General features: G+C 37.2%; 2 protein-coding genes across 4 annotated transcripts in view; one reads left to right on the top strand and one right to left on the bottom strand.

Moving 5' to 3' along the window:
- Positions 1-20,760, bottom strand: part of CCDC88A (coiled-coil domain containing 88A) — a 192,386-nt gene extending 171,626 nt beyond the window's left edge. The window contains exons 1-2 of one of the 2 annotated variants that reach the window (XM_067705001.1): positions 20,637-20,760; positions 16,259-16,366 (exon numbers count right to left, since the gene is read on the bottom strand). The gene's annotated coding sequence lies outside the window, so the exon portion shown is untranslated. Of the gene's footprint in view, positions 1-16,258; positions 16,367-20,567 lie in introns of both variants that reach the window. The other variant, XM_067705002.1, reaches the window with a different exon arrangement.
- Positions 20,761-20,898: 138 nt separating this feature from the next.
- Positions 20,899-26,414, top strand: part of CFAP36 (cilia and flagella associated protein 36) — a 32,664-nt gene continuing 27,148 nt past the window's right edge. Inside the window, exons 1-3 of one of the 2 annotated variants that reach the window (XM_067705047.1) lie at positions 20,899-21,233; positions 24,067-24,131; positions 24,737-24,838. In XM_067705047.1, the coding sequence (XP_067561148.1) occupies positions 21,119-21,233; positions 24,067-24,131; positions 24,737-24,838 (282 nt within the window). In that variant the 5' untranslated portion in view covers positions 20,899-21,118. The remainder of the gene's footprint in view (positions 21,234-24,066; positions 24,132-24,736; positions 24,839-26,414) is intronic. The other variant, XM_067705046.1, reaches the window with a different exon arrangement.

Here is a 26,414-nt window from a genome sequence, read left to right as displayed (position 1 = left end):
ACTCATAGATACTTCATTATACATCTCTAATTGATAGAATTTTTTTCCCCAAGTCATCATCATGCCTAACAAAATTAATGTTATTGTTTAATATCATTTAATAACTGGTCTATATTCAAACGTCCCTAACTTTCACAAAGATGTCATTTTACAGTTGCCTTGCTCAAATTGGGATTGAAATAAAAGAGAAAGTCAATAAACAAATATGAAATATGTCAGGTGGTAATCAATACTGAAAAGTAGGGGGGTAAGTAGTACAGAGTAGAAGGGACTAGTTAGTTGGTCGGCTATTTAACCCAGAGTGCTCAGGAAAGGCCTCTCTGATAAAGTAACATTTGAGTTTAGAATAGTGTTTTAAGGAAGAAATGACCAACTATGTCATATGATGCAAATGGGTTAAATGCAAGGTGAAGACTCATTGTTTAGAATTAGGGAAGTAACCATCAAAAAGCCTTGAAACAGAAACAATTAAAAGTGATTCCAAAAAAAAAAAAGTGATTCCTCCTGGGAAATCGAATTAGGGGTGGGAGGGGATGGGACAGTAGACTATGGTTTCATCATAAGCCCTATTACATTTTTTCCGTGTGTGATTACTGTGATAAAATGTTTTAAAATAATGACATTTTAAGAAAGCAAGAATGGGTTACAATTCATAGTGCCTGTACAAGCACAATAAAAACCTGGTGTTTGAATTATGTCAGTTTCACAGTGATTCCAGAGTGGAATTGGTTATTACAGGATCTACCAGCAGGAACAGCAGAGGAGCCTCATGTAGAGGGGGAGGGGAGAGGGGATGCTGGAGACGGGGCGGGGGAGGGGGGTGGAGAGAAATAAGCTTACTGAAATAAAAGGTTTGGCCGTTAGAGTAATTTTGAGTATGGTACAGTGTATTAATCATATTATTCGCTATCCAATTGTGTCTTAGGAACTTGAGCCAAAGCTCTGGGGAAAGACGGCTATTAATTTAGAAAAGAGTGAAATCTCTGGAGCCTCTGAAGGTGTGAGATGTGCAACGCAGCACTGCTCTGTGGGCGTCTGGAGGTAGCAGGAGATATTGCTCATGGCTCAGCAGACTAGGGACCCAGGCTTCAGACGTACCAAGAAGGATCCTCCTGGGAACCCCAGGACTCCTTGCAGAAGCCCATTAAATACCTGGTGGATTTTGAGAGCTGAGGTCTTGCATTGCTGTGGGTGTAGGCTAAGCTAGAAAAATACTGTTTTCTTAATGTTATGATAACCCCTAGCAGCCACAGGCTGGCATGGCCTGTAAAAACGTGATCAGCATAGCTGATTTTGTAGAAAAAGCATTAAGGGAGACAAACAGTATTTTATCATGATTAAAGATACATTTAAAAATGGAAACATATATGTTATAATGGTAAGTCTCAGATGCATTCCAACAATAAAACAGAATTTTGAATTGACAGAGATGCAAGGATAAACCTTTTTGGTTGAGGCATTATGGGGGATAACATGGGGTTAGATTCTACTATTGTTTCCTACTACTGATTGCCCTGCCTTTGAAAGGATTATGTGATCAGGTTTAGCCTTATGACTTGCATTGGCCTAAGGAATGCATGGAGAAGTGATGTATGCCCCACATCTGAGCAGACGCTTTAAGAGACATCCTGTGGTTCACCCATGGAACAGCGTGTCTCACATAGAGGCTGTTCCTTCAGTCTACATCCTGAAATAAAGATCCCAGAACAGAGCTGTAGCCAACAGGTGCAGTAAAGGAGCACTAAACCATTGCTGCTGTAAGCCACAAGGATTAGGGGGATGGTTTGTTCCACAACATAACCTAGTGAAAGCTAACTAATACACAGTATAATCGTCAAACCCTTTTGCTACCAATACCTAGAAAAGCTAACTGAGTTATAATAAACATAATTTTAAATTCAAATTTAAACTCCACCAGGACCTCAAATTAAGGGGATACTAAAACAAAGGGTAAGTGCTTGAAATGATACTGCAGCTATAAATAGTAATAAGGAAAAAAAGAGAAATGCAATAAATTAACACAAAAAAATCTAGAAAAGGAAATGGGTAATATCTTAAGAACAAGCACAAAAAGGGAAATATTAAAAATAAAAGCAGAAATGAACAAATTGAGCAATAGAAGGCAGAACACTAAATACATGTACCCAACGACTATATCTATTCATTTAAAAATTGTTTCTAAAATGTATCCCTTCCCTGTTGTGGTCCCTCTCTCTTACTGTTAGGCTTAATTTACAAACTGTCATGGATTTGATTTTCGCTTTGAGAAAACGAATACATTTTTAGTATGCCAATAAATAACATTTAATAACAATGAATTAAGGTTACATATAGAAACTATTTAAATTCTGAACAAATTCTGCTTCCTTTAAAAATGAAACCGAATTGGGACTTCCCTGGCGGTTCAGTCATTAAGACTCTGCACTTCTGCTGCAGGGGGTGCGGGTTTGATCCCTGGTTGGGGAACTGAGATCCCACATGTCATGAGGCGTGGCCAATAAATAAATAAATAAATAAAAGAAACAGAATATATTCTCCATCAGAAACTCTACATCTTGACCATAGAGTTGTCATGATCAAGGTCAGTGTTTTTCAGCTGAAGGTTGCAACCTGCTAGTGAATCATGAAATCAGTTTAGTAGGTTGAAATTTACACTAATAAAATAGAAGAGAATAGAATTGAAAATATCAGAGTGTAATACATGTAGTAAAGCTAAATACTGTTTCAAGAAACATTAGTTTCAATTATATAATTTGTGTGTGTGGGAATGTGTCTATGTCCTAGGTTGAAATAAAAATGTGTATCTTACTGTGGGTGGGCTGGAGTCAAAAAAAGTTTGAAAGTCACTGATTTAGGTCCCTGAAGTTGAAAGTAATGTTCAAAATATTTCACAACTGGTTAAGTTGGGTGTAGCCCAGTCAGAACTAAAGCTGGGGACTTCCGTGGTGGTTCAGTGGGTAAGACTCTGCACTCCCAGTGCAGGGGACCTGGATTCGATCCCTGGTCAGGGAACTAGATCCCACGTGCATAACGCAACTAAGACCCGGCACAGACAAAATAAATAAATAAATAAATAAATAAGAACTAAAGCTGGCTGCTGTGTTGGGACAGGGCTCCAGGGAACTTCACCATGCCAGGGGTTACCCCTTTGTTACTGGATTGAGAGTCCCAAGAGGAGGGTCAGGATGGCTGAGGCAGCAGTGGGCTTGGGGCAATGGCTTTGTAGGTATATCAGTTTTCTATTTTTGCAGTAACAAGTTGCCATAAACCTAGAGGCTTAAAATAACACAAATTTATTATCTTACTGTTCCGTAGGTCAGAAATTAGGCACAGGTCTCACTGACCTGAAGTCAAGGTATTAACACAGCTATCTTTCTTTCTGGAGGCTCCAAGAGAGAAACTGCTTCCTTGCCTTTTTCAACTTCTAGAGGCTGCTTACATTCCTTTATTTATGGCCCCCTTCCTCTGTCTTCAAAGCCATCAATATGGGCTTCCTTGGTGGCGCAGTGGTTGAGAATCTGCCTGCCAATGCAGGGGACACGGGTTCGAGCCCTGATCTGAGAGGATCCCACATGCCATGGAGCAACTGGGCCCATGAGCCACAACTACTGAGCCTGTGCTCCACAACAAGAGAGGCGACAACAGTGAGAGGGCCGCACGCCACGATGAAGAGCGGCCCCCGCTTGCCACAACTGGAGAAAGCCCTCGTGCAGAAATGAAGACCCAACATATCCAAAAATAAATAAATAAATATATAAATTTATTTAAAAAAAAAAAGCCATCAATATTACATCTCCCCTCCACCCTTCTTGCATGGTCACATCTCACTCTAATCACAGCTGAGAAAAAGTCCACTTTTAAAGACCCATGTGATTAGATTGAGCCCACTGGATAATCCAGAATAATCTCCTTATTTTAAGATCCTTAATCGCATCTGAAAAATCGTTTTTTGCCATTTAAGATGTGCAGGAAATGGACATCTTGGGGACCATCATTCTTCCTACCACCATAGGTATGAAAATGTCTCGTTATTTGAAGAAACAGCACAGCCACACCTGTGCAGACTGCCTGACTGGAACTAAGTGCAGATCATCTGTGAAACGACCCCTCTGGAATCTCTATGCAGTTCTCTGTGACTGTGTCTTGAATGTTCACCCTATTATCTCCAAGAGGAGAGAGGGTTAAGTTTAAGTTACACAAACCAATATAACTTAATCCACTGCTTTCACCTTTCCAGTATTTTCCTAGGAGGATTAACTATGAATGGGTTGACTACTTCAGACCCAGGAGAACTGGGAGAGAATGGTGCACAAACTTAAGAAAAGTATCTGACAGAAATACTCTTCTTTTTATCATGTGAAAATTTAAATATATATATGAACTTATTTCCATATTAATTTTCATTGATCATATAGTATGCATTTCATGATGACAGCAAGTAGCAGCTTTAAAAAAATGAAGCTCTAGAAAGATATTTCAACTTTAATAATTCTAAAACATTTCATAATTCTGAAAGAAGTTTCTAGAACAGCACTGCAGAGTGGTATCCCACAAAATATAGTCATAAATTTAAGATACATATATATTATATATGTATATATAATATATATACACGCATGTCCTGGCAGGAGCAAAGTTCATTTTAAAAGATAATGCTCTACATTCATAAGATTTAAAAAATTAAATTTGCTTTACTACAGAGCAGAATTTTCAGAAGAATCTTTGAAAGGATCTATACATGTTTAGTCATAGAGTAATCATCCTGCCCAGCATTGCTCATTGAATGTTTTTTATGCCAACTAACAAAATAGGAATTAACTCATTTTTGAGTCATATAAGCCATAAAGCCCCAGTGAACTCTAATAAAGCATTTTGTGAATCAGAGTGAAAGTGGTGGAAATATAAAGAAGTTAAAAAAAATTCCACATCAGGTATCAACTGATGGTAATGTGAGCCTTTTACAAACTCTAGTGGATGTGCCTGGATGGAATTTGAAAGGAAGTTAATTTGGGGACGACTCTATTTGGCTGTTTCACTTGTCTAAAGACACTGAAGGTGCTAATTTATGTAGCTTTGTATTTTTGCTGACTCATTTTTCTTCCATTATACAGGAGAATTTGCATATAATTAGCAAGCTAGATTCCTGCCTCACCCCCAGTTTCTTATGAAACTCATTGGCTCTTGCTACTCAGACAAAAAGAAGGGTTTTTATTGTTGCCCTACCTCCACCCTCAATTTTAGAGACAAAATATTTTTTTATTAGAAAGAGGAAGTCTTTTGCAAAATCCATACTGGCCTTTCATCAAGTTAATTATCCATGTGTCTGCCCCTGGACCTGTTCTGTCCTGTCCATTCTTCCCCTTTTCAACCATCCTTGACTCTCTGTCTTGTGCTAGTACCATCTTAATAAGTCTCAAAAGCAAGATTTCCCAAGAACTGAAGGGAAAGTGATTATTGCTATACACTTATCCAATCCATTCAGAAGTAATTTTATACCAAATGTAATTGATTAAAATGATTAAGGATTTACCTGAGAATATTACTGTGCCAATTATTTTTCTGCTGGCACAATGCCATACTCTCTCTCCCTTCTGTATTCCATAATCGTAGGGGCTAGAAGCCTGTAACTCCATTCCCCAGAATCCTTTACTAACTGGCTACCGGTCAGGTTTGGCCAATGGGAGTCACTGGCAGGAGAAAAGAAGAAGCCATTTTAAGACTGGTACCAGTGGTAGAGGGGTCTCAACAGCAGATTCAGCACGGGCCACAGGGTGCCCGTTCTGTGGAGGTGGAGTTCCTGCACGGCTACCCAGTAACCTCTGGCAGCAAATGCAGCTGCAGGGCTCCAGCCTAAGCATGGTGGTAGCAGCTTTCTCAACTCTGGGTAACATTCCTTCTTTTTTCCTCTAGCCCTCCCAACACCTTTGTAACCATTTCTTAGAATTAAATCCCTTTCTGTTTGAACTACATACAGTGGTTTCTGTTTTCCTGACTGGACTGATTGAATGATTATAGACCAAATTATTTCCTAAAGTATCAGAGCTTTGGGAAATTGCAATGTTTGTAAGTGAAAATAGTGGAACATTTCTCTGGAAACCACTGCTCCCCATGAACTGTTATCAGGCAAGTTTTACACAGTTCTTAGTCTTAAGCACATGAGGCTCCACACAAATGTAATGGATCATGGAGTTTGAATCCTGTTTTGGGGGTACAAATGAGATAGCCAGTGCGTGGTTTGGATACCCTGAACATTGGCTATGGGCATCAGTGAAAGTCCTTGGCCTATGGGTAATACAAATAGCTTGGTTCATCTGCTGTTCAGATACTCCAGACTAAGATCTCAGGGTCTGGTAGTTCCTTGAAAATTCATTGAGAATATTTAGTAATTTGCAAGTGGGGAATTTCCATTTTGGGGAGAGGAATACAGAATACTTTAAAAAAAATTTATTTATTCATTAATTTTGGCTGCATTGGGTCTTCATTGCTGCGCGCGGACTTTCTAGTTGTGGCAAGCGGGGGCTACTCTACATTGCGGTGCACGGGCTTCTCATTGTAGTGGCTTCTCTTTGTTGCGGAGCACGCGCTCTAGGCCCACAGGCTTCAGTAGTTGTGGCACGCAGGCTCAGTAGTTGTGGTACACGGGCTTAGTTGCTCCCCGGCATGTGGGATCTTCCCAGACCGGGGATCGAACCCGTGTCCCCTGCATTGGCAGGTGGATTCTTAACCACTGCACCACCAGGGAAGTCCCCAGAATGCTTTAAAGAGCTCAGAAAAATGTTTGGAAATAGGTGGATATATAAAATTGAAATAACATTCATATGTACTAACAATACTCAGTTTGAAATATGTAATTAGAAAGGAATCCTAATGTGTAATAGCAGCAGATATGAATATATGTTAATGAACTTTAATGGAAAATATATCACCAATATGAAGAAAATTAGATCTTCCTGAAAGATATTAAGTACAAGAAAAGTAGTACCATATTTTAGACTAATATTTTAATAATGCCATTCTCCTACCAATTAAAATACTTAAAGCAAATAGGCAAAATCCCAATTTAAAATACTTTCAAAGAACTTGATAAAATAATTCTGAAATTATGTGAAAAAATAAACAGGTAGGGAATTCCCTGGCGGTCCAGTGATTAGGACTCCACGCTTCCACTGCAGGGGGCCCGGGTTCCATCCCTGATAACTAAGATCCTGCAAGCCATGCAGAGTGGCCAAAAAAAACCCCAAAACAATAAAAGAAAAACAGGTAAAAATAGTTAGTATCCTTAGCCATCATAAAAAATTATCTTACATTACATTAACTTTTAAATGAGGCAATCATACAAAAATAGATAAATAAAAAGGATTGTCTCATGTTTTATATTATTTCCTGTGTTCACACTATTATTTTGTTAGCAAAATGTTTTCCTAAGAAGCAAAGAAAACTTAAATTTTATATCATGAATTGTGAGTTGGTGGGGACCAAGGTAATAAGATTGCATTTTATCAAGAAGCTAGACTAATCTTCTCAGTTACTGATCTGAGTGGGGTGTAGCATCTCCTTTCTGAAGAGTTTGTGAGTCACTTCTCTCATCCCTATTAGAATGGACTCAACCACCAGACTCAGCATCTTTATAGAAACTTGTTCTTTTAAGTACCCAGCCAGTCCAATATTTCGATGTTTTCAGTATCTGGACTCCAGTCACAAATAATTTCATTTAAAATTAGCCTTTTAAAAAAATAGGTGGCTACCACTATTCTCAACTACTAAAGCTTCTGACTTGAATGATGAATTAATTTATTAAATGATGAAGCTTTAGCTTCAAATGAGGGGTTATTCCAATCTCTCTAAAATAGTACTTTGCAATCTGTTAATCAAAAGATAATTAACTGAAATCATTCCCAGATCTTATTAGGTCATTTGAAATCATAAAACTTGTCAAGTATACATTCAGATTGCTGCTAAAGAAATACAAGAAGCAGGACATGTAGGATTGTTACAATAACATAACCACCAAATCTTAAAATTTTAATAATAGTGGCACTGGATGTGGAAACACATGTAAAACTGGTGTATACTGAAGTGCACATTTTTAGAAAGTTTAAAGTATAATTTGGCTTCATCTTGAAAAGCAGTTCAATGATATAGCTGCAGTTTCCTTACTAAAGTGCCAATTCTATTTTTATAAATTCTCATTAAAAATTTTTGCAAATTCTTCTTGATCATATTTTACCCATGATCATCTTACTGTTATGATTCTGATATAATTATCCATCATTCTACATGGCAAAATGTTCATGTCCAATTTTTAAAGCAAATCACTTTTTTTTTTAAAGAAAGTACCAAAAATTCAGTAGGTTTGGATACAAAATTACAAAGACACCTAACGACAGAGCTAAAAGCATGTAAACAAAGTGGAACAACAACAACAGCAAATGCCAAGACAGGAAAAACAGAATACGTCTCAGAATGGCGAAAGAAGGTGGCTCAGCTGGGAGGTAAGTATTAAACCAAGTTTTTAAAATGCAAGTGTATACACAAAAATAAGCTCAAAATGGACTAAAGACCTAAATGTAAGGCCAGAAACTATCAAACGCTTAGAGGAAAACATAGGCAGAACACTCTATGACATAAATCACAGCAAGATCCTTTTTGACCCATCTCCTAGAGAAATGGAAATAAAAACAAAATAAACAAATGGGACCTAATGAATCAAAGCTTTTGCACAGCAAAGGAAACCATAAACAAGACCAAAAGACAACCCTCAGAATGGGAGAAAATATTTGCAAATGAAGCAACTGACAAAGGATTAATCTCCAAAATTTATAAGCAGCTAATGCAGCTTAATAACAAAAAAACAAACAACCCAATCCAAAAATGGGCAGAAGACCTAAATAGACATTTCTCCAAAGAAGATGTACAGACCGCCAACAAGCACATGAAAGAATGCTCAACATCATTAATCATTAGAGAAATGCAAATCAAAACTACAATGAGATATCATCTCACACCAGTCAGAATGGCCATCATCAAAAAATCTAGAAACAATAAATGCTGGAGAGGGTGTGGAGAAAAGGGAACCCTCTTGCACTGTTGGTGGGAATGTAAATTGATACAGCCACTGTGGAGAACAGTATGGAGGTTCCTTAAAAAACTAAAAATAGAACTACCATATGACCCAGCAATCCCAATACTGGGCATACACCCTGAGATAACCATAATTCAAAAAGAGTCATGTACCAAAATGTTCATTGCAGCTCTATTTACAATAGCCCAGAGATGGAAACAACCTAAGTGTCCATCATCAGATGAATGGATAAAGAAGATGTGGCACATATATACAATGGAATATTACTCAGCCATAAAAAGAAACGAAATTGAGCTATTTGTAATGAGGTGGATAGACCTAGAGTCTGTCATACAGAGTGAAGTAAGTCAGAAAGAGAAAGACAAATACCGTATGCTAGCACATACATATGGAATTTAAGAAAAAAAAATGTCATGAAGAACCTAGGGGTAAGACAAACCTACTAGAGAATGGACTTGAGGATATGGGGAGGGGGAAGGGTAAGCTGTGACAAAGCGAGAGAGAGGCATGGACATATATACACTACCAAACGTAAGGTAGATAGCTAGTGGGAAACACCCGCATAGCACAGGGATATCAGCTCGGTGCTTTGTGACCGCCTGGAGGGGTGGGATCGGGAGGGTGGGAGGGAGGGAGACGCAAGAGGGAAGAGATATGGGAACATATGTATATGTATAACTGATTCACTTTGTTTTAAAGCAGAAACTAACACACCATTGTAAAGCAATTATACTCCAATAAAGATGTAAAAAAAATACAAGTGTAAATAATTTTGGAGAAGTGAGCAGAGACTGATATTGATTCTCAGTTGTCAAAATACCGGCAAGTGAAATTTATTTATGCATAATAAGGAAATGTTTAGTGGTGAAAACATTCTGGATTTTTTAATGTATCCCTACTAATTAAATTTTGTAACTTGAAAGCTGGGCTGTCCAGTTTGGTAGCTACTAGCTACAAGTGGCTATTTAAATTTAAATTAATTAAAAATAAAAATTTAGTTTCTCATTTGCACTAGCCACATTTCAAGTCCTCAGAGCCACAGTAGACATTGGACACAGAAACAGAACATTTCCAACATGGCAGAGAGTTCTGTTGAACAAAGCTGTGATCTGTCAGAAGAGCCATAATGAATTATGAATATTATTCATCTGGAAGCTTACCGTAACTATTTGCCATGAGCTACTTCTAGAGGCAAGATGTACACCTAGATAAAACAAGAGTCAAAATTCTTTATTGCCTTTTTCTTCCCCCCCAAGAAATACACTTCCTTGGAATATTATTATCTACCAGCACCTAAGAAATGCAATAGCTTATTGTGAAAAATATATAGGCAGCAACTTTTGACTTGGTATAACATTTCAGATGCTGAATCACTAGGCATAATTTTCTCACCATGATTGAGCAGAACAGCTGAGAAAAATAAAGGATTTTGTCTGCTTTATGTAATAGTATAACCCAGAGCACACTCAGACAGAGATAATCTTTTATAATGGGTTTGGCAGGCATTTCTTTAACATGTTGGGGTGGGGGAAATAACCTTTATTACAGTTCTTTAAGGTTTTGAATTATAAAACATGTTTAATACAAGCATTTGTTTATTTTCATTTAAATTTAAAAAACTGCATTCTTTTCTGATCAGCCTTAGAAACATAATAATAATAAAATAGATAAAAATCATTACATATTTATTCCAGAACATAAAACAGAGAAAATGATTGGGTGTTATCCAATTCTTTTATGAGCTAAACATAGCTCCAACACTATAATCTAATAAAGATGTGACACGGAAAAAAAATTTAGACAGACCTAACTTATGAATGTTAGACACAAAATAAATAAAATGCTAGCAAATCTAGTTCAAAATACACTAAAACTTTAACCCATTGAAATCAAGGAGAATTTACCTTAGACTGGAAAGCTGACAATACGAGAAAGCATTAATAAAATAACCATATCAATTGATTAAATAAGAAAAATCATATGATCCTCTCAGTAGATGCTAAAAGGCCACCAGGTGAAATTCAACATCCATTTATATTCTTAATAAAAACATATTACTATATAAAATTAAAATAAACACGATGAGTGTCTATTCCAAATAAAAAGTCAGTTAAACATACTAAAGATACATTATTTATCATTATTAAATATTTCATATTTTATGCCATTTTTAGCCAATGTAATGAAGTATGAAACAGAAATAAGAGAAATAAATAGTAGAAAGGCAAGCACAAGAATTTTGTGATGCTTTCCAGATTAAGTAATTCCACAGCAGGGCAATTAAAAAGAACTAACTCATAGTTATTTCTTAATAAAAGAATGCAGAGTAAATATTAACCCTGCAGAAGTCAATATATTTCTATGAAATTGTCAAAATCCAGTTAGCATACATGTAAAATAAACCTGTTCCCAAGTGAAATTTTTAATGAGTGATGTGCATGATCTTTATAAGGAAAACTGTAATCTTTAGTGAAAGATATAAATGGAGACAAATAAATAGGGAAAACATGTTCTTTCATGGGAAAAATAAATAGTATGAGGATCTTACTTTTTTCAAATTAACTTATAATTCTGATGCAATTCCAATTAAAACATTATTTTTGGAGCCCTAGAGATTCATAGAAAAAAATGAAAATATAAAAGATATTTAATCTGATAATAAAATGCATCAGATAATAAATGACATTACTATCAGATAATTAAATACATCACTATGGTTTAAAACAATGCCTTTGACTAATCTGCCCGACCCCCCCCCCCCCACCCCCGCACTACTAATAGGAAACAAAGTTCCCTAAAACCTTTGGGCCATCCTGAAGCTGGGTCTTGGTAGGCATAGATTTCGTCTCCTTTTTCTTTTTCCCCGTGGTCTGCCATCTGGTGGCCTCAATTAGCAACTACGTTTTCACTGCTGCAAGATGCCTAGGGTTGGCTGTTACCCTTTAGTTTACACTTGTTCTAGTTAGCCAAAGAATTAGAGTTGCGTGCCTGAGTCAAAGGGCACTAAATGACATCTTCCAATCTTACGTAAAAGAACTCTATATAAAATGACATAATGGGTTTGGAAAAAATGTTGGTAATTGTTGAAGCATGGTGTTTCTTTGGTGTATGTGCAAATCTGTATAATAGAAAGATAAAAAGAAACAAAACAAATATTGCTTTCGGGGCTTCACTTGGTGGCACGGTGGGTAAGACTCCGTGCTCCCAATGCGGGGGGCCCAGGTTCGATCCCTGGTCAGGGAACTAGATCCGCATGCATGCCGCAACTTAGAGTTTGCATGCCACACACAACTAAGGAACTCACATGCCACAACTAAGGAGCGGGTGAGCCGCATCTAAGGAGCCCGCCTGCCGCAACTAAGACCCGGAGCAACCAAATTAAAAAATAAATAAATAAAAGAGTAATATTCTTTAAAAAAATTATTGCTTTCACAAACATAAATGGCCAATTAATATATGAAACATCCTCAGCCTCATTAACAATTAAACATTGGTAAATTAAAACAAGAAAATTTTTTTTTACCTTTCAGATTAAAAAAAAATCACTAAAACACTAACGTTTCTGGTGCTGAAAAGGTGTGGAAATATAAACACAATCTTTTGGTGAGAGTGTCAGTTTGTATTGCCTTTTGGAGGGCAATTTGGTAATACTGATGGAAAATTTTATTGTTCCAAAAATGTTTCATATCCTTACACCCAGAATTCTAATTCTCTTTTATGAAATGACTTGGCAAGAATGCAAAAATACATGTATATTGATGTTTAATGTAGCAATGTTTATAAGAGCAAAATATTATAAATGAATAAGATATTCATTTTAAAAAGGTACATCTAGGGATTCCCTGGTGGCGCAAGCGGTTAAGAATCCGCCTGCCAATGCAGGGGACACGTGTTCGAGCCCTGGTCCGGGAGGATCCCGTGTGCCGCAGAACAACTAAGCCCATGAGCCACAGCTACTGAGCCCGTGAGCCACAACTACTGAAGCCCACGTGCCTGGAGCCCGTGCTCTGCAACAAAAGAAGCCACCGCAATAAGCCCATGCACCACAAGAAAGAGTAGCCCCCGCTTGCCTCAACTAGAGAAAGCCCGCACGCAGCAACAAAGACCCAAAGCAGCCAAAAATAATAACTAAAAATAAAATAATTTATTAAAAAAAAGGTACATCTGTATAATGGAATACCATGCATCCATTTGAAAGAACAATTTCTTTGTATTAATACTGAAAGATCCTTGGAAAATGAAGTAAAAGCAAGTTAGACAAATGGGAATGGCCTCATTTTGCTTAAAGAAGATAATAATATATGTCAATAGGCACATTAAAAAAATCTGGAGGCCGATAACCAAACAATCACAGTGACTTTTTTTTAGGTGGTAGGAAAAATAGAAGACTTTCACTTTCTTCATTGTGTAGTTCTATACCGTTTGAGTTTTTTTCAATATACATATACAATCATCCTTTGGTATCCATGGGGGATTGGTTCAGGACCCCTGTGGATATCAAAATGTGTGGATGCTCAAGTCTCTTATGAAAAATTGCATAGTATTTGCAGTATTTGTATATAACCTATACATATCCCCCTTTATTTTAAATCATCTCCAGATTACTCCTAATACCTAATGCAATGTAAATGCTATGAAAATAGTTGCCAGTGTGGCAAATTCAAGTTTTGCTTTTTGGAACTTTCTGGAATTTTTTTTCAAGTACTTTTGATCCACATTTGGTTGAATCTGAGGAAGCAGAACCCGTGGATATGAAGGGCTGACCATATGACTTTTCCAACAGAAGGAGTAATAAAGATAACATTTAAAAATGAATAGATAAAAGAGTGTTCCCCTGCCATCCTTAAAAAATATTCCATTTTTAAGCCCGCTTCCCTACTGCCTCTGACATCAGGATGGTTCCCAGTCAGGGTATCTGATTCCACCTCTTCTGAAGGTGGAAGAGGCTTCTGTCATCCTTTTTTGCTTGAGAGACTTGATCTCAATGTTCTGGGCTCCAAATATGAACCTTGAAATTTTCTTTATCATCTTTCCCAGATATTCAAAACGGGACTAAAGCAAATAGGACACTCACTGGCTTCCTTACTATGCCAGAAGCCCAAACTATCAAGTTTATCAAGTCCAAACTAGTGGCCTCCACAGTGGGTCCACAAAATTATCCATTGGCACTCAGGGAAAAAGTATTAGAATTTCAACCTATATATTTTTATCTCATCCTTTGTTAATTTCAATTTTCAACTTTTGTTTTTTTTAATTATACAGTATACAATTGTTTATATTCATATATGTATATGTACAGGTCCATAAGTCATTAGTAAATATATATTCAAATATTAAGAGGAGTATTCAAAATTTTTTTTACTGATGAAATATCTGGTCAAAAAAATTTAGAGGCCATTTAATTTAGGCTATAGCTGCTTTTAAGAGAGAGAACTAAAAGCAGATCTAAAATGCATATAAACATGTTCTATAAATTAGTCATCCTCCCCAAAGTCACTAATATAGTAGTTAAAAGAAAAAGAGAAAATAGATAAGAAAACACAATGGAAGACAAATGCAAGAGTCAATTTAGCACATAATCCAAGGTAGAAGGGAAGAGAAGAAAGTAATATAGCAAAATTATCTACATATACACAAATAAGACAATGAAAAAACCTAATGACCAAAGAAACGGAGGTGAAAGAAAAAGAGTAATTCACACAAAGATCCTGAACATTTAGAGATGAAATGAAAATAAGCAAACTATCATACAGTTGGAATTTATAATGTACCGTATCTGGAGCTCTTGGTTTCTAGCATGGTGCTTGGCACACAGTATGCACTCAATGAGTAAAGAAAGGATTCTAAGCCATGCCATTTCACACCAAATGTATGTGCTGAGTCACAATCTGAAAAGTCATTGTATTTTCATTTCTTTGCTGTTATTTTAAATCAAGTTGTTGAACATTTTATAGATTATGAGCAATAAGACATTGAAAAGGGAATGGAAATTCTGTGATGCTACATCTGCAAATGCAATAAAAATCTAAGGATTCACTGGAGAATTTGAAGATATGGCAGGTAATTATTTATTTGCCAACCCATGGAAACCTCCTCCATCCCTTTGCTGTTATATAAACCAAATAATCAAGACTATTTGGAAAGAAACTATAATTTAGAACTTCTAAAAAGTCTTTCTATAGCCAGAATAAAAGCAATTTAGAGGATTAAAGCAGTGACCTTTTTTCCCTTCTTTACTTGAAAGCTGAATTCATACCATTTGAAGTAGTAATTAGGTAGTTCATTAGAGCTGTTTTATATGTTCTATAAATTACATATGAAAATGACACTTCTGTTGCATTGGTATTTTTAAGCTTATTGCTAATAATAACTTTAAGCCATCTGATCTAGAATGCAAGCATATTTTGCTAAAGTTAAAAAACCCCCACTCTGCCAGTAAAAACCCCACCTTTACTGTCTCCCACAGGAACAGAAAAGAGAAATGGATTGTTTTCAGGCGAATATGAGGCTCTATGTACTCCAGTCATAATTCACATGTTCATCAAATACTCATTGTGGGTCTCTTAGGGCAAACCATTGTGTTGGAGTTGGAGATACATTTGTGAAATTAAAGAATTTATGTCCTCTGGAATTTACAATCATTTCTCTAGTCCTCCCCTGACTAAATTAGCAATCTCCCAAGTATCTGAGATATATTTGTGCATTTGTAGGGACATGTAGACTCATGGATATAAAACAATAATAAAAGGGATAAGAATTAGCATTTAACCATGATGATTGCAGAATGCACAATACTTCCTCTTAAAACAAAACCAAACTCCATAGGTACATGTCTTTAAAAACTGCTTGCTGTATGATTTAGCAATTCCACTTTCAGGAATTCATTTTCACAAAGTGGTAAAGATTAGGTGCAAAGATTTAGTTACAAGGATGCATTTATTTTTAAAACAGTGCAAGAAACAGCCTAGGTAAATACGGAATTGTTTAAATAAATTGTATTATGTTCACACAAAGGAAATGAATTGCTTGTGTACCGCTAAAATTTGTATGTTGAAATCTTAACCCCTAAAGTGATGATATTAGGAAGTGGGGGTCTTTGGTAGGTGATTAGGTCATGAGGAGCCTTCATAAATGGGATTAGTGTCCTTATAAAGAGACCGTGGTGAACTCCCTTACCTCTACCACCTGGGAGGACACAGAGAGATGATGGTGGTCTATGAATCAGGAAGTGGGCCGTCACCAAATCAGCTGACTCCTTGATCTTGGATTTCTCAGCCTCCAGAACTGTGAAAAAGAAATTTCTGTTGTTTATAAGCCCCCTAGACTATGGTATTCTGTCACAGCAGCCCAAGCTAAGACACTAGGTAACATTAAAAGGGGTCATGTAAACATGGAAAACCTTCTGTGATATATATCATAAAATTAAAATTGGAGGTTACCTTGTTGCTTAAGTGTCAAGTACAGAGAAGTGCAAGCCCTGACTTTGTGCTGACCCCAGGCAAGAAATGTGACCTCATACAGTCTCAGTTTTCCCACCTGTTATGGGCTGAATCATGTCCCCCAACATTCATATGTTGAAGTTCTAACCACAGTACCTAAAAATTTGACTGCATTTGGAGAGGGGGCCTTAAAAGGGATTATTAAGTTAAAATGAGCTCATTAGGGTGGGCCCTAATCCAATACAACTATGTAGGGAAGGAGAAAACCTTTCTTCTACTCTTAGGTTTAGTCATTGGGGCCTATGAATTAAACTGACGAAAGTCAGATTGATGGGAGAGAAGGCATACAATTTTATTAATATTTACAACTTTATATGCATGGAGGCTTCACCAAAAAGAAGTGAAAAAAGTCAAAGAGCAGAGAGACTTGTGGGCTTACGTACCATTTTAACAAAGGGTAATAAACTGTGGAGAAGTGACTAGACAAAGGAAAGAGGACTTGGGCTTCTAGGGCTGACAAATTGTGCGGAAGTGACTTGTAAATACATGGGGAAGGAGTGGTTAAGATATCTTTGAATGGAAGACAAGGGTTATTTTAGTAGAGTCTGTTTATGCAGACTCATCCCAGAATTGACTCCTCGTCTCCAGTGATGAGTGTTCTCCTCGCCTCTGCCTGGTACAGGGAAAGTAAGTAGGTTTCTCATGGGAAATTTATGTCCTGTTTTATGCAGATGGAGGAGAGCAGAGAGCTATTTCTGCATCTGCTGTTTCTCAGCTGCCTTCAGCTCAAAATAACCAATATGCCAAAGTGGCATATTTTAGGGTGTCACATTCTGATCCCCTTCAACTGATGTCCTTATAAGAGGAGGAAATTTGGACACAGACAGGTAAAGAGGGAAGACCATGTGAACACAGTGAGAAGGCAGCATCTAGACACCAGGAAGAGAGGCCTTAGAAGAAACCAAACCTCCTGACACCTTGAAGTCAGCCTTCTAGTCTCCAGAACTATGAGAAAATAAAATTCTGTTGCTCAAGCTATCAAAATCAGAAACAAAGGGAGACTGGCTTTGAAAATTCCCTTAGCTAATAAAAAGAGTTGTCATACAAACAAGGCTTAATTTAGTTTGTTGTGTGAGACCTACTTGACCTGGGTCATTTCTTGTTTATGCCTCTGGAAATCATAAGTGAAACTTGAACTGTTCCCCAAGGTTGATATCAGGTAATCACTGACAAATTCCCTATTGTTTAAGAAAATTCTAATATTATAACCAATCATTGTAAAGAATAAACGGTCACTGCTTTCTCATTACATAAGCTGCTTTATAATAATATACCCCTGAGCCTCATTCCATGTTTTGGTTTAAGAGCTCCTGGTCTGCAAATTGTCTTTTTGATGTGTGTACAATAAACTTTAACTAATTACTACTTTGGTGATTCACTGGTTTTACTTTGACTATTTCTTAGCCTTTGACAAAGCCACCCAGTCTGTGGTACTTTGCTACAGCCGTCCTAGCAAACTAATACACATCATCCGTAAGATGGGGGAAATCTTAATAGCATCTTTACTTAGCTCTTAAGGTTGTCCTGAGTCAAACATGTAAATTTCTTTGTAAACTATGAACTACTACACAAATGTAAGTAGTTGCTATTCACATGGTCCCTGAAAAATCTGGAGGAATGTAATTATCTTGTTAAGACTGAACTTTATAACCCTTTAGTAAGGCAGAGATCCAGTTCCCATACAGGGATGGGGAGAAGCAAGAGATTTCAGTAGGAATGCAGTAAAGAACGTAACTGACTTGTCAGTGAAGAGAGACAAAATAAAGAGAATGCAAGCTGTTAAAAAAGAATCTAAATTACATATAATAATAGCTAACATGTATTGAGCATTTACTAACTTATCAAGCATGGTCCCAAGTAATTTTTATGTGTTCTCTAATTAACCTCTTATCAACACCATGGTAAAAGTACTGTAGATATGTGTGTGTGTGTGTATGCTTACATGGGTATGTATGTTATCTATTTCAGTCTTTTCTGTTACAACAAACAACTTCAATGTGAACATTTGTTCATACATAGCAGCTAAAGTGGTCAAAATGAGAAGTTGTGATTTTTCAAGAGAGGACCATGCTTTGTAGCACTGCAAAACATGAAAAACACTACCTGGCTGAACAAAGTGCTATATGGTAAAATGCACAACGCACACCCACCTTGTTTTCTTATTCTTCCTCCAGAGCATCCCACATGCATTGCCCTAAGAGTGTGTGCACTGTTCTTTTGAGTTTGTGTTTATTTCATAATAAGCATATTGAATATATTATATTAAATCTGTATGAGAATCCTTCTTATAAAGGTCCCAAGTACTGAATAAAAAGAAAATCCTTTCATTTGAGGAGAAAATTGAAATAATTCAATGTTTTGAAATAAATGAGAAAACTTGCAGGCCTGAGGGAATTCACATTGGCCACATTGAAGAATGATGCTGAGAAAATAAACGGAAGAAGAGCTTGTGCATTCCAGTTATTATCTGCTTCCAGTGGAATTGGAAAGCACTCCCAAGAGACTAAAGATAAAGACCCTAAGGCCAGGTAATGCTGAGTGCAGTTGGATAGCACTTGGTGGCCTTCACGCTCATTAGAAACCTGACAAGTAACTTCCTTATGAAGAAAGGAAACTGGCAGAAAAGGAGTATTTCTCTTTTAAGCTGGTTTAGAAGACAGAAAAGGAGAACAAGAAGCCACAGTAATCCCCTTCTGGTGTCACAATATTTTAGCTCCAAAATGATGATGTCCTTCTCTCCTTTTACCTCTTCTCAGTAACTCAAAACCCCCCACACTTACCACACCCATTTCCAGTAAGTGGTACCTGGAGCATGGCTATCCACTAAGGAAGATAACTTATCGGCTATCATTTACATAAAAAATGTAAAACTTCTATATGGCAAAAGACACAGTGAACTAAAAGACAAATTACAAACATGTCACTGCAACATGTGACAGAGTTAAAATTCTTATACTAATGTATAAAAAGCTCTTTCAAATCAATAAGAAAAATAAATCCCAAGAAGAAATGGTCAAAAGGTATGAAAAAGTAACATAGAAAGAAACACAAAGGCTAATCAATATGAAATAAAGCTCAAATTCAAATTTAAAAATGCAAATTAAAACTATGTATCATCTTTAACCTAGTGGATTGGTAAAGATATTTTTCAAAAAGGCTTTTAAAAATAGGTTCGGTAATCTTTCCTTTGGGAATTTATTCAAAGTAAATAATGAGACTAGAGTTGAAAAACATGTGCAAGTATGTTCATTACAGAATTGTTTATAAATTTGAGAAATCGAAGTAATTTAACCTAGCTATTGAGAATTGGTCACACAAATCAAAGTATATATAGTCTTTCATTTAGCAAATCTGGTAGAATCTATCCTTTGGAATAGTCAATAAACCAACAGTTCTTACAGACACACAGATGTTCATTTTAGCAGTTTGTAGAAGGGAAAAATGGCATGGTATATCCACACCACGGAGGGAAAAAAAACCCTGCACACTAATGACATCTATGCATCCAAGTAAGATACTGTGTGTATATACAAGAAATAAAAATAACGAAACGGTATTTTATTGAATACCATGTAGCTATACAGAAATGATAGTTTTATGTTTATATGAAAAGATGACCAAATATTAAGTGAACAGTTTCATAACTGTACATACAATATGACCCCATTTATGTAAATACATATAAGGTTGTTTGAAAATATTTTGGGATGCCAAGTACCCTGACAATGACCTTTGAAGACCCATTCCACAAATAACCCCAATCTAAAAGTAGAGTTGGTGTTACTTAACAAAAGGGTTGGTTACCTAGACATTTATTTAAAGGAACATTTACTTTGATTTTGCTCTTGAAAAGGTCAATTCTAGTTATTTCTATCTGCGCAGGAAAGTTTAAAGGCCCGCCTTCTGCTACAGGATGCAAACTGACTGCAGAGCGAATCAGCAAGTCTAACAGAGCTACTTTGCTCAGGTTTGTATTTTCAAACAACCTTTTAATTGCAAACGTTTCTGGGCCAGCGGGTCTGAAAATGTTCGGGACTGAGTGGTGGGGATACAACCGTGTACTGAAGCCTTTAAAATTTTCAGTCATAGTCCAGGTGCGATTCGCCTTCCCAGCGCCATTTCTAAGCCTTGGTCTCACGCATTTATCTAGAGGGAACGCTGAGATTCTTTCCAGGACTTCCAGCCAATGGCTACACTCCTGCTCTCTGCCCCAGCAGCTCCGGGCCAATGGGCTGAAGGCTACCTTTCGACTCAATACTGTTCCTTTCCAGCCAATCGGAAGAGTTCTTCAAATACCTCTCTCCAGGACGCGCTAGCTCCGCGGAAGCTGGCTTCACTTCCGGGCGGCTTCTAGGGGCGGCTACGCGGGTTGCCATAGCGACCGTTTTACGTTAACTGGTTTGTAGCTTTCATCCAGGTGACTGCGAGACTGCGGGGGCAACTTGTCTTCCCATTTCCTCTCGGTTCCCTGCGGCCGAAAGGCCTTCCAGGCTCCGGGGGTCTGGCCTAGGCTTCCGCGGCGGCCGTCGAGGGCGGAATGGCTGCGGAAGAAGAGGACGAGGTGGAATGGGTAGTGGAGAGCATCGCGGGGTTTCTGAGGGGCCCGGACTGGTCCATCCCCATCTTGGACTTTGTGGAGCAGAAATGTGAAGGTAAAATTCAGATCCCGAATCGTCAATCCTTTCTCACCTCTCTCACACCAACAGCCTCTCCACAAACTGCCTTTCATCTCCCCGGTCTCCACTCCTGTCTGCCAGGTTTAGAGCTGGTTTTTAGGATGTGTTGCTGTCACTGCGCCGGTCCTTTCCTTCACGGAAATGAAAACGAGGACCGAGATACCTTTCCCCCTGGGCCCAAGCACACATCCGAAAAACATCAGACTTTAATCCTATGTTGGGTCTCTCACCCCATCCTGCACCTTTCTGCCCTGGGCAGGTGCACTGTTTGTGTGGGTTTCTTCGACAACTTCCCCAGTGACTTGGGAGGGGAGACGTCAGTTTGCTTCTGAGTTCCTTCTGATCCCAACAGTTGACCGAAAAGTGGGTGGGCGAGGGGTGTGTGATTACTCCAGCAGGCCCAGAGCCGGTGATCTCGGTGGCCTGTATTCCCTTTTTTGAGTTCTCTGACTCTCGGTTATACCAAAAATGGAGGGTATCTTAACAACAAATGAGTTATGTAACCGTGTCATAACATTTCCTGTGAGGAAAGGATACCTCTAGGTTCTGATCAGTTCACGCTTTGGAGTCCTGCATTCAGTTCTTAGAGACAAATTGGAGCCCATTCATGGAAAAGGAACCACAAACGATGTCATATGAATAATTCCAGGCTGTTGTTGCAGTTGTTTAGCTGGCCAAGACTTTAAGGGTAGTCATATCCATTAATCGTTTGAACATCTGTCTTATGTTGGAGGGATTAGACTTGTTTTTGTAAGCTTCAGTGAGATAGAGCTAGGGTCAGTGGGTACAAGCTAGAGGGGAACAAATTTCTGTGAAGGAAGTACTTCATAACAGAGAGTATCCCAGATAAATTAGCCTGCCTCAGGAGGTAATGAGTTCCCCAGCCACTAGCAGTGTTTGAATGAATCTGACAACAACTTAATGGAGTTATTATAGAGGGGAATTCAACTATCAAATGGTTGGTTATCCTGGATGATCTTTTAAGAGTCCTTTCAGCCCTAAGCTTCCATGAAGCCGGTAAAGAGGAAATTTACTTTGACCACTGAATCTTTTCATTACATTCTCATTGCCATGAGCAAAATTCAAATAGTATTTATTAAGTATTGTTCTTACAGGTAATTTTTAAAATAAGTTCAAAATAACTTTTATTTCTGCTCTTTTTAAGAATTTAAAATGCTATTATGAGACTTATGAAGCATGTGGTGGTATTCTGACCTCCTTTAGGAGAAAAAGGAAATTATGTCACCTTTTGATTCCATTTACCCTACTGAATGAAACTAAATGCTGAAATGGAAAAAAAAAAAAAAATAAAGCATCGTTCCTTTTATCCCCAGATGTCAAAAGTGGCTGCATCTCAGTTGTAACACACCTGATTGTGTAATTTTACAGGGAAACAGTAATCCTCAGCCTTATAAACATGTAATGTAGTAATCTGGCTTCAAAATTAACTGAAAACAGCTTTAGTAGCTGCTACATTGCATGTATGCCCAGTGTTATATAGAGCAGATGCCAGGAGAAATGGAAGTAACATCCCAGTGACACTTGAAATAATAATGTTTATATTTCACTGACTTTGGGTTGTCAATGTGCTATTCATCACCTCAGATAATTTAAAAATTAGTTTTGTACTACTCTGTAATATCAGCCTTTATTTCAAAATGTATTGAGTGTCGTTCGGCCAGAAGCTGAGGATAGAAAGATGAATAAAACAAATCCTTGTGCTTGAGAAGTTTGCAATTTGGCAGGTAAATGGAATTTAAATGTAAATTGGCAGGTGTTATAATAAGGGTAGGCACATGGTGCTGTGTATTTTAAGAGTTCAGAGGAAGTACTCTAACTAGCCTAGGAGTTGGGAGTGTAGCAGATCATGGAAAATGTGCCACTTGCAATATTTTGGAGAATTGTTGGGAGAAGGGGGGCCAGGTAAAGGCAAAGAGATCTAAGGGCTTGAGCAAAGGCATGGGTTTATTTTGTCTTTTTGTGTTACATTTGTCAGTATTCCAAGTAATTGTGTATTGTTAAGAGTGCAAAGTGTGGGTTTTGGAGTGGTGGGTGTTGAGATTTGGGATCCAGTCTTGGAGGGTTTTGTCTGGTCTTCTAAGTATTTTGGATTTATTCTCTAGGCAAAGAGCAGTAATTGAAGAGTTTTAAATAGAAAATTACAGAAGTTAGTTTTGCATTTTAGAAAGATCATTTGGGGGGAATATTATAAAAAGGGGGTTTATTGCTTATAATTCATGAGTTTGTCTTCTTTCCTTAATCACATTGTAGCTTCTTGAGGGAATATATATCTTTCTAATCTACATTGTTTCACACATATGATCATTCAGTAAACATTTGTTTTTATTTATTTTTATTTCATTATTGATTTATATGTAATAAAGAAGGCCGAGTAACTTTCAGTAAAATTTGGATCAGCAAAGTACCAGTATGATAAAATAATCTGGAACCTGTTGTAAAAGGAATTATTTAAAAACTATCAACAATAATGTTCCATTTAAAGTTTATAAAGAAATTGTTGCCTTATATTCTTAATTGAAAAGTAGCAAATTAGTGTTCATCTTCCATATGAAGTAGATTTTAAGTAGGAAAAAAAACTTGTTTACAACTAACACCACACACACACATACACACACACACACACACACACACACACACATCTTTTTTTAATCCCAAGAATTTAAAGCAGAAGAGCTGGTTTATAAGACTGAGAGTTCTATTTGTAAGACAACTAGAGTGGACTTTGATATTTGCATTAATGAAATGACTTGTTTTTTTACACTATGCAATATTTTTCTTTTAAATTTAGTTTTTGATGATGAAGAAGAAAGCAAATTGACCTATACGGAGATTCATCAGGAGTACAAAGAACTAGTGAGTATTTTTTTACCTGATTTTAAATGTAATTAGAATAATGTTAATTCAAGATGTTCTGAATTTTAAAAATGGATTTTTCCATTAAAATTCTTTAATTAAAAAATTCCAATCTACCCTAATAGTACTACCAGTTGCATTAGACTCCAAGCGTTCTCTGTGCATCTCAATCAATCCTTATGACTGTAGAATGTAAGAAATAGATTTAGGACAACTATTTTAAGGGATCTTGCATCCGGTATTTAAATTTTATTCTTATTCTTCTGCTGATACATCCAGGGGAGTGTTAATTATTAATTTAGCCATGTTGTCTTGAGATTTTAAGGAATGCCTCTGGGTAGCAGAAGAGTTATACCACAACAAACTTCATAATTGTGACTTCAGTGATTTCTGGGAGAGTAAATAAAATTTTATTTGATTCTCTGCAAAAATTTTCACTTTTTGTTTGTTTTTTCGGTGAAAGACATTGTCACTGCCATATAATATAATTTTATGTAGATTAATAATTGCAAGCAAGCATTTGATTATAGTTTTCTAAACTCAATGTAAAATTTGGAATTTTTCTGTGTAAATTACAAAAAAAAAATTAAACTTTCTATTTTTAGGTTGAAAAGCTGTTAGAAAGTTACCTTAAAGAAATTGGAATTAATGAAGATCAATTTCAAGAAGCATGCACTTCTCCTCTTGCAAAGACCCATACATCACAGGTTTTTTTTTTTTTTTTATTCTGCTAATATATACTTTTAACAAAAATGCTCAGATGTCACTTAAATTTGCTATGTTTGATTGTCAAAGTATAATATTCTAGACATTGTAAGAGTGAAAAGCCAATTTGTCACATATGGGTTCTTTTTTATAACAACCTTGAGAAATGATCATTTGAGACATAATGAACTGATGCTATTAAAAAGGAACTTTCTGAACTCAGGACTATACTAGATCACAAGCTTTATGCAAACTACTGTTTTATTTATATAGATCTCGGACAATTTTGCAGTTGCCCGGTTTCTAATCTTAGCAGATACATAGCGCACAGTTCCTCGGCTTCCTTCTCTTAGAACTAATTTTATTGTCTCATTAGTTCTGCAGTGCTGGATTGAAGTAGGTCTTATGTGTATTTATAACTAATATTTACTGACGGCTCATGCTAGCTGCTGTTTTTTGTTTTTTTTTAAAACATTTTTCATTTTCACCAAGGTCTTTATTTATTTATTCTTGGCTGCATTGGGTCTTCGTTGCTGCGTGTGGGCTTTCTCTAGTTGCGGTGAGCGGGGGCTGCTCTTCGTTGTGGTGTGTGGGCTTCTCATTGTGATGGCTTCTCTTGTTGTGGAGCATGGGATCTAGGCGCACAGGCTTCAGTAGTTGTGACATGCAGGCTCAGTAGTTGTGGCTCGCAGACTCTAGAGCACAGGCTCAGTAGTTGTGACATGCGGGCTTAGCTGCTCTGTGGCATGTAGGATCTTCCCAGACCAGGGATCGAACCCGTGTCCCCTGCATTGGCAGGCGGATTCTTAACCACTGCACCACCAGGGAAGTCCCTAGCTGCTGTTTTAAGCAATTGGCATGTATTATCTCATTGAATCTTCCTGACAATCCTTAAGAAATTGGTACTATTTTACTTCCATTTAGAAATGAGAAAACTAATGCACAGATATATTAAGGAACTAGTGCAAAGTCCACAGCCAAGTAACAAAGCCAGGATACCAGCCCAGGCGCTCCAAGTGAGAGCCCTTGCTCAGAGATTGAGTATAGGGGTATGTTACTACCAAATATAGTTTACCAAATAAACTATAATTCCTTATAGTTTAGTGAGGATTGTCTATGATGTGACCTGAAATTATTATTTTCAACCTTCTCCTGCTGTCGTTCTCCAACACATTACATACTCTAGTAGTTCTGGCCACTTGCTCTTGTAAGCATCCATGTGCCTGGCTTTGCTCATGGTAGTCCCTTAACCTGGAATGTTCAGCTCCCACCTCCTCCTCCCTCCATCCTTTCCTTAGCCAGAGAAATCCATCTCATCATCAGGGTGTGCTGAAATGCAACTTTCCTGATCCCTCTAGTCAGACTAGCACGCATTCTACCTCACTGAGCACTCTTACATTTTCAATTCAATTCGACTGCCTTGAATTATAGTTTCTTACACATCTGTTTGACTTGAAGAATTTATTGAAAATTATTAACTAGTATTTAAATTTAAGGCATTGGTATTTGTTTTTATTTTCCTTGTTTTCCAGGAATATTTTCTGCTTAGGTTAATATTTGTCAGCCTCTTAATTAAAT

This window comes from Pseudorca crassidens, chromosome 14 (genome assembly GCF_039906515.1).
Source record: "Pseudorca crassidens isolate mPseCra1 chromosome 14, mPseCra1.hap1, whole genome shotgun sequence".
Classification (NCBI taxonomy): domain Eukaryota; kingdom Metazoa; phylum Chordata; class Mammalia; order Artiodactyla; family Delphinidae; genus Pseudorca; species Pseudorca crassidens.
This window is presented reverse-complemented; position numbering and strand designations above follow the sequence as displayed.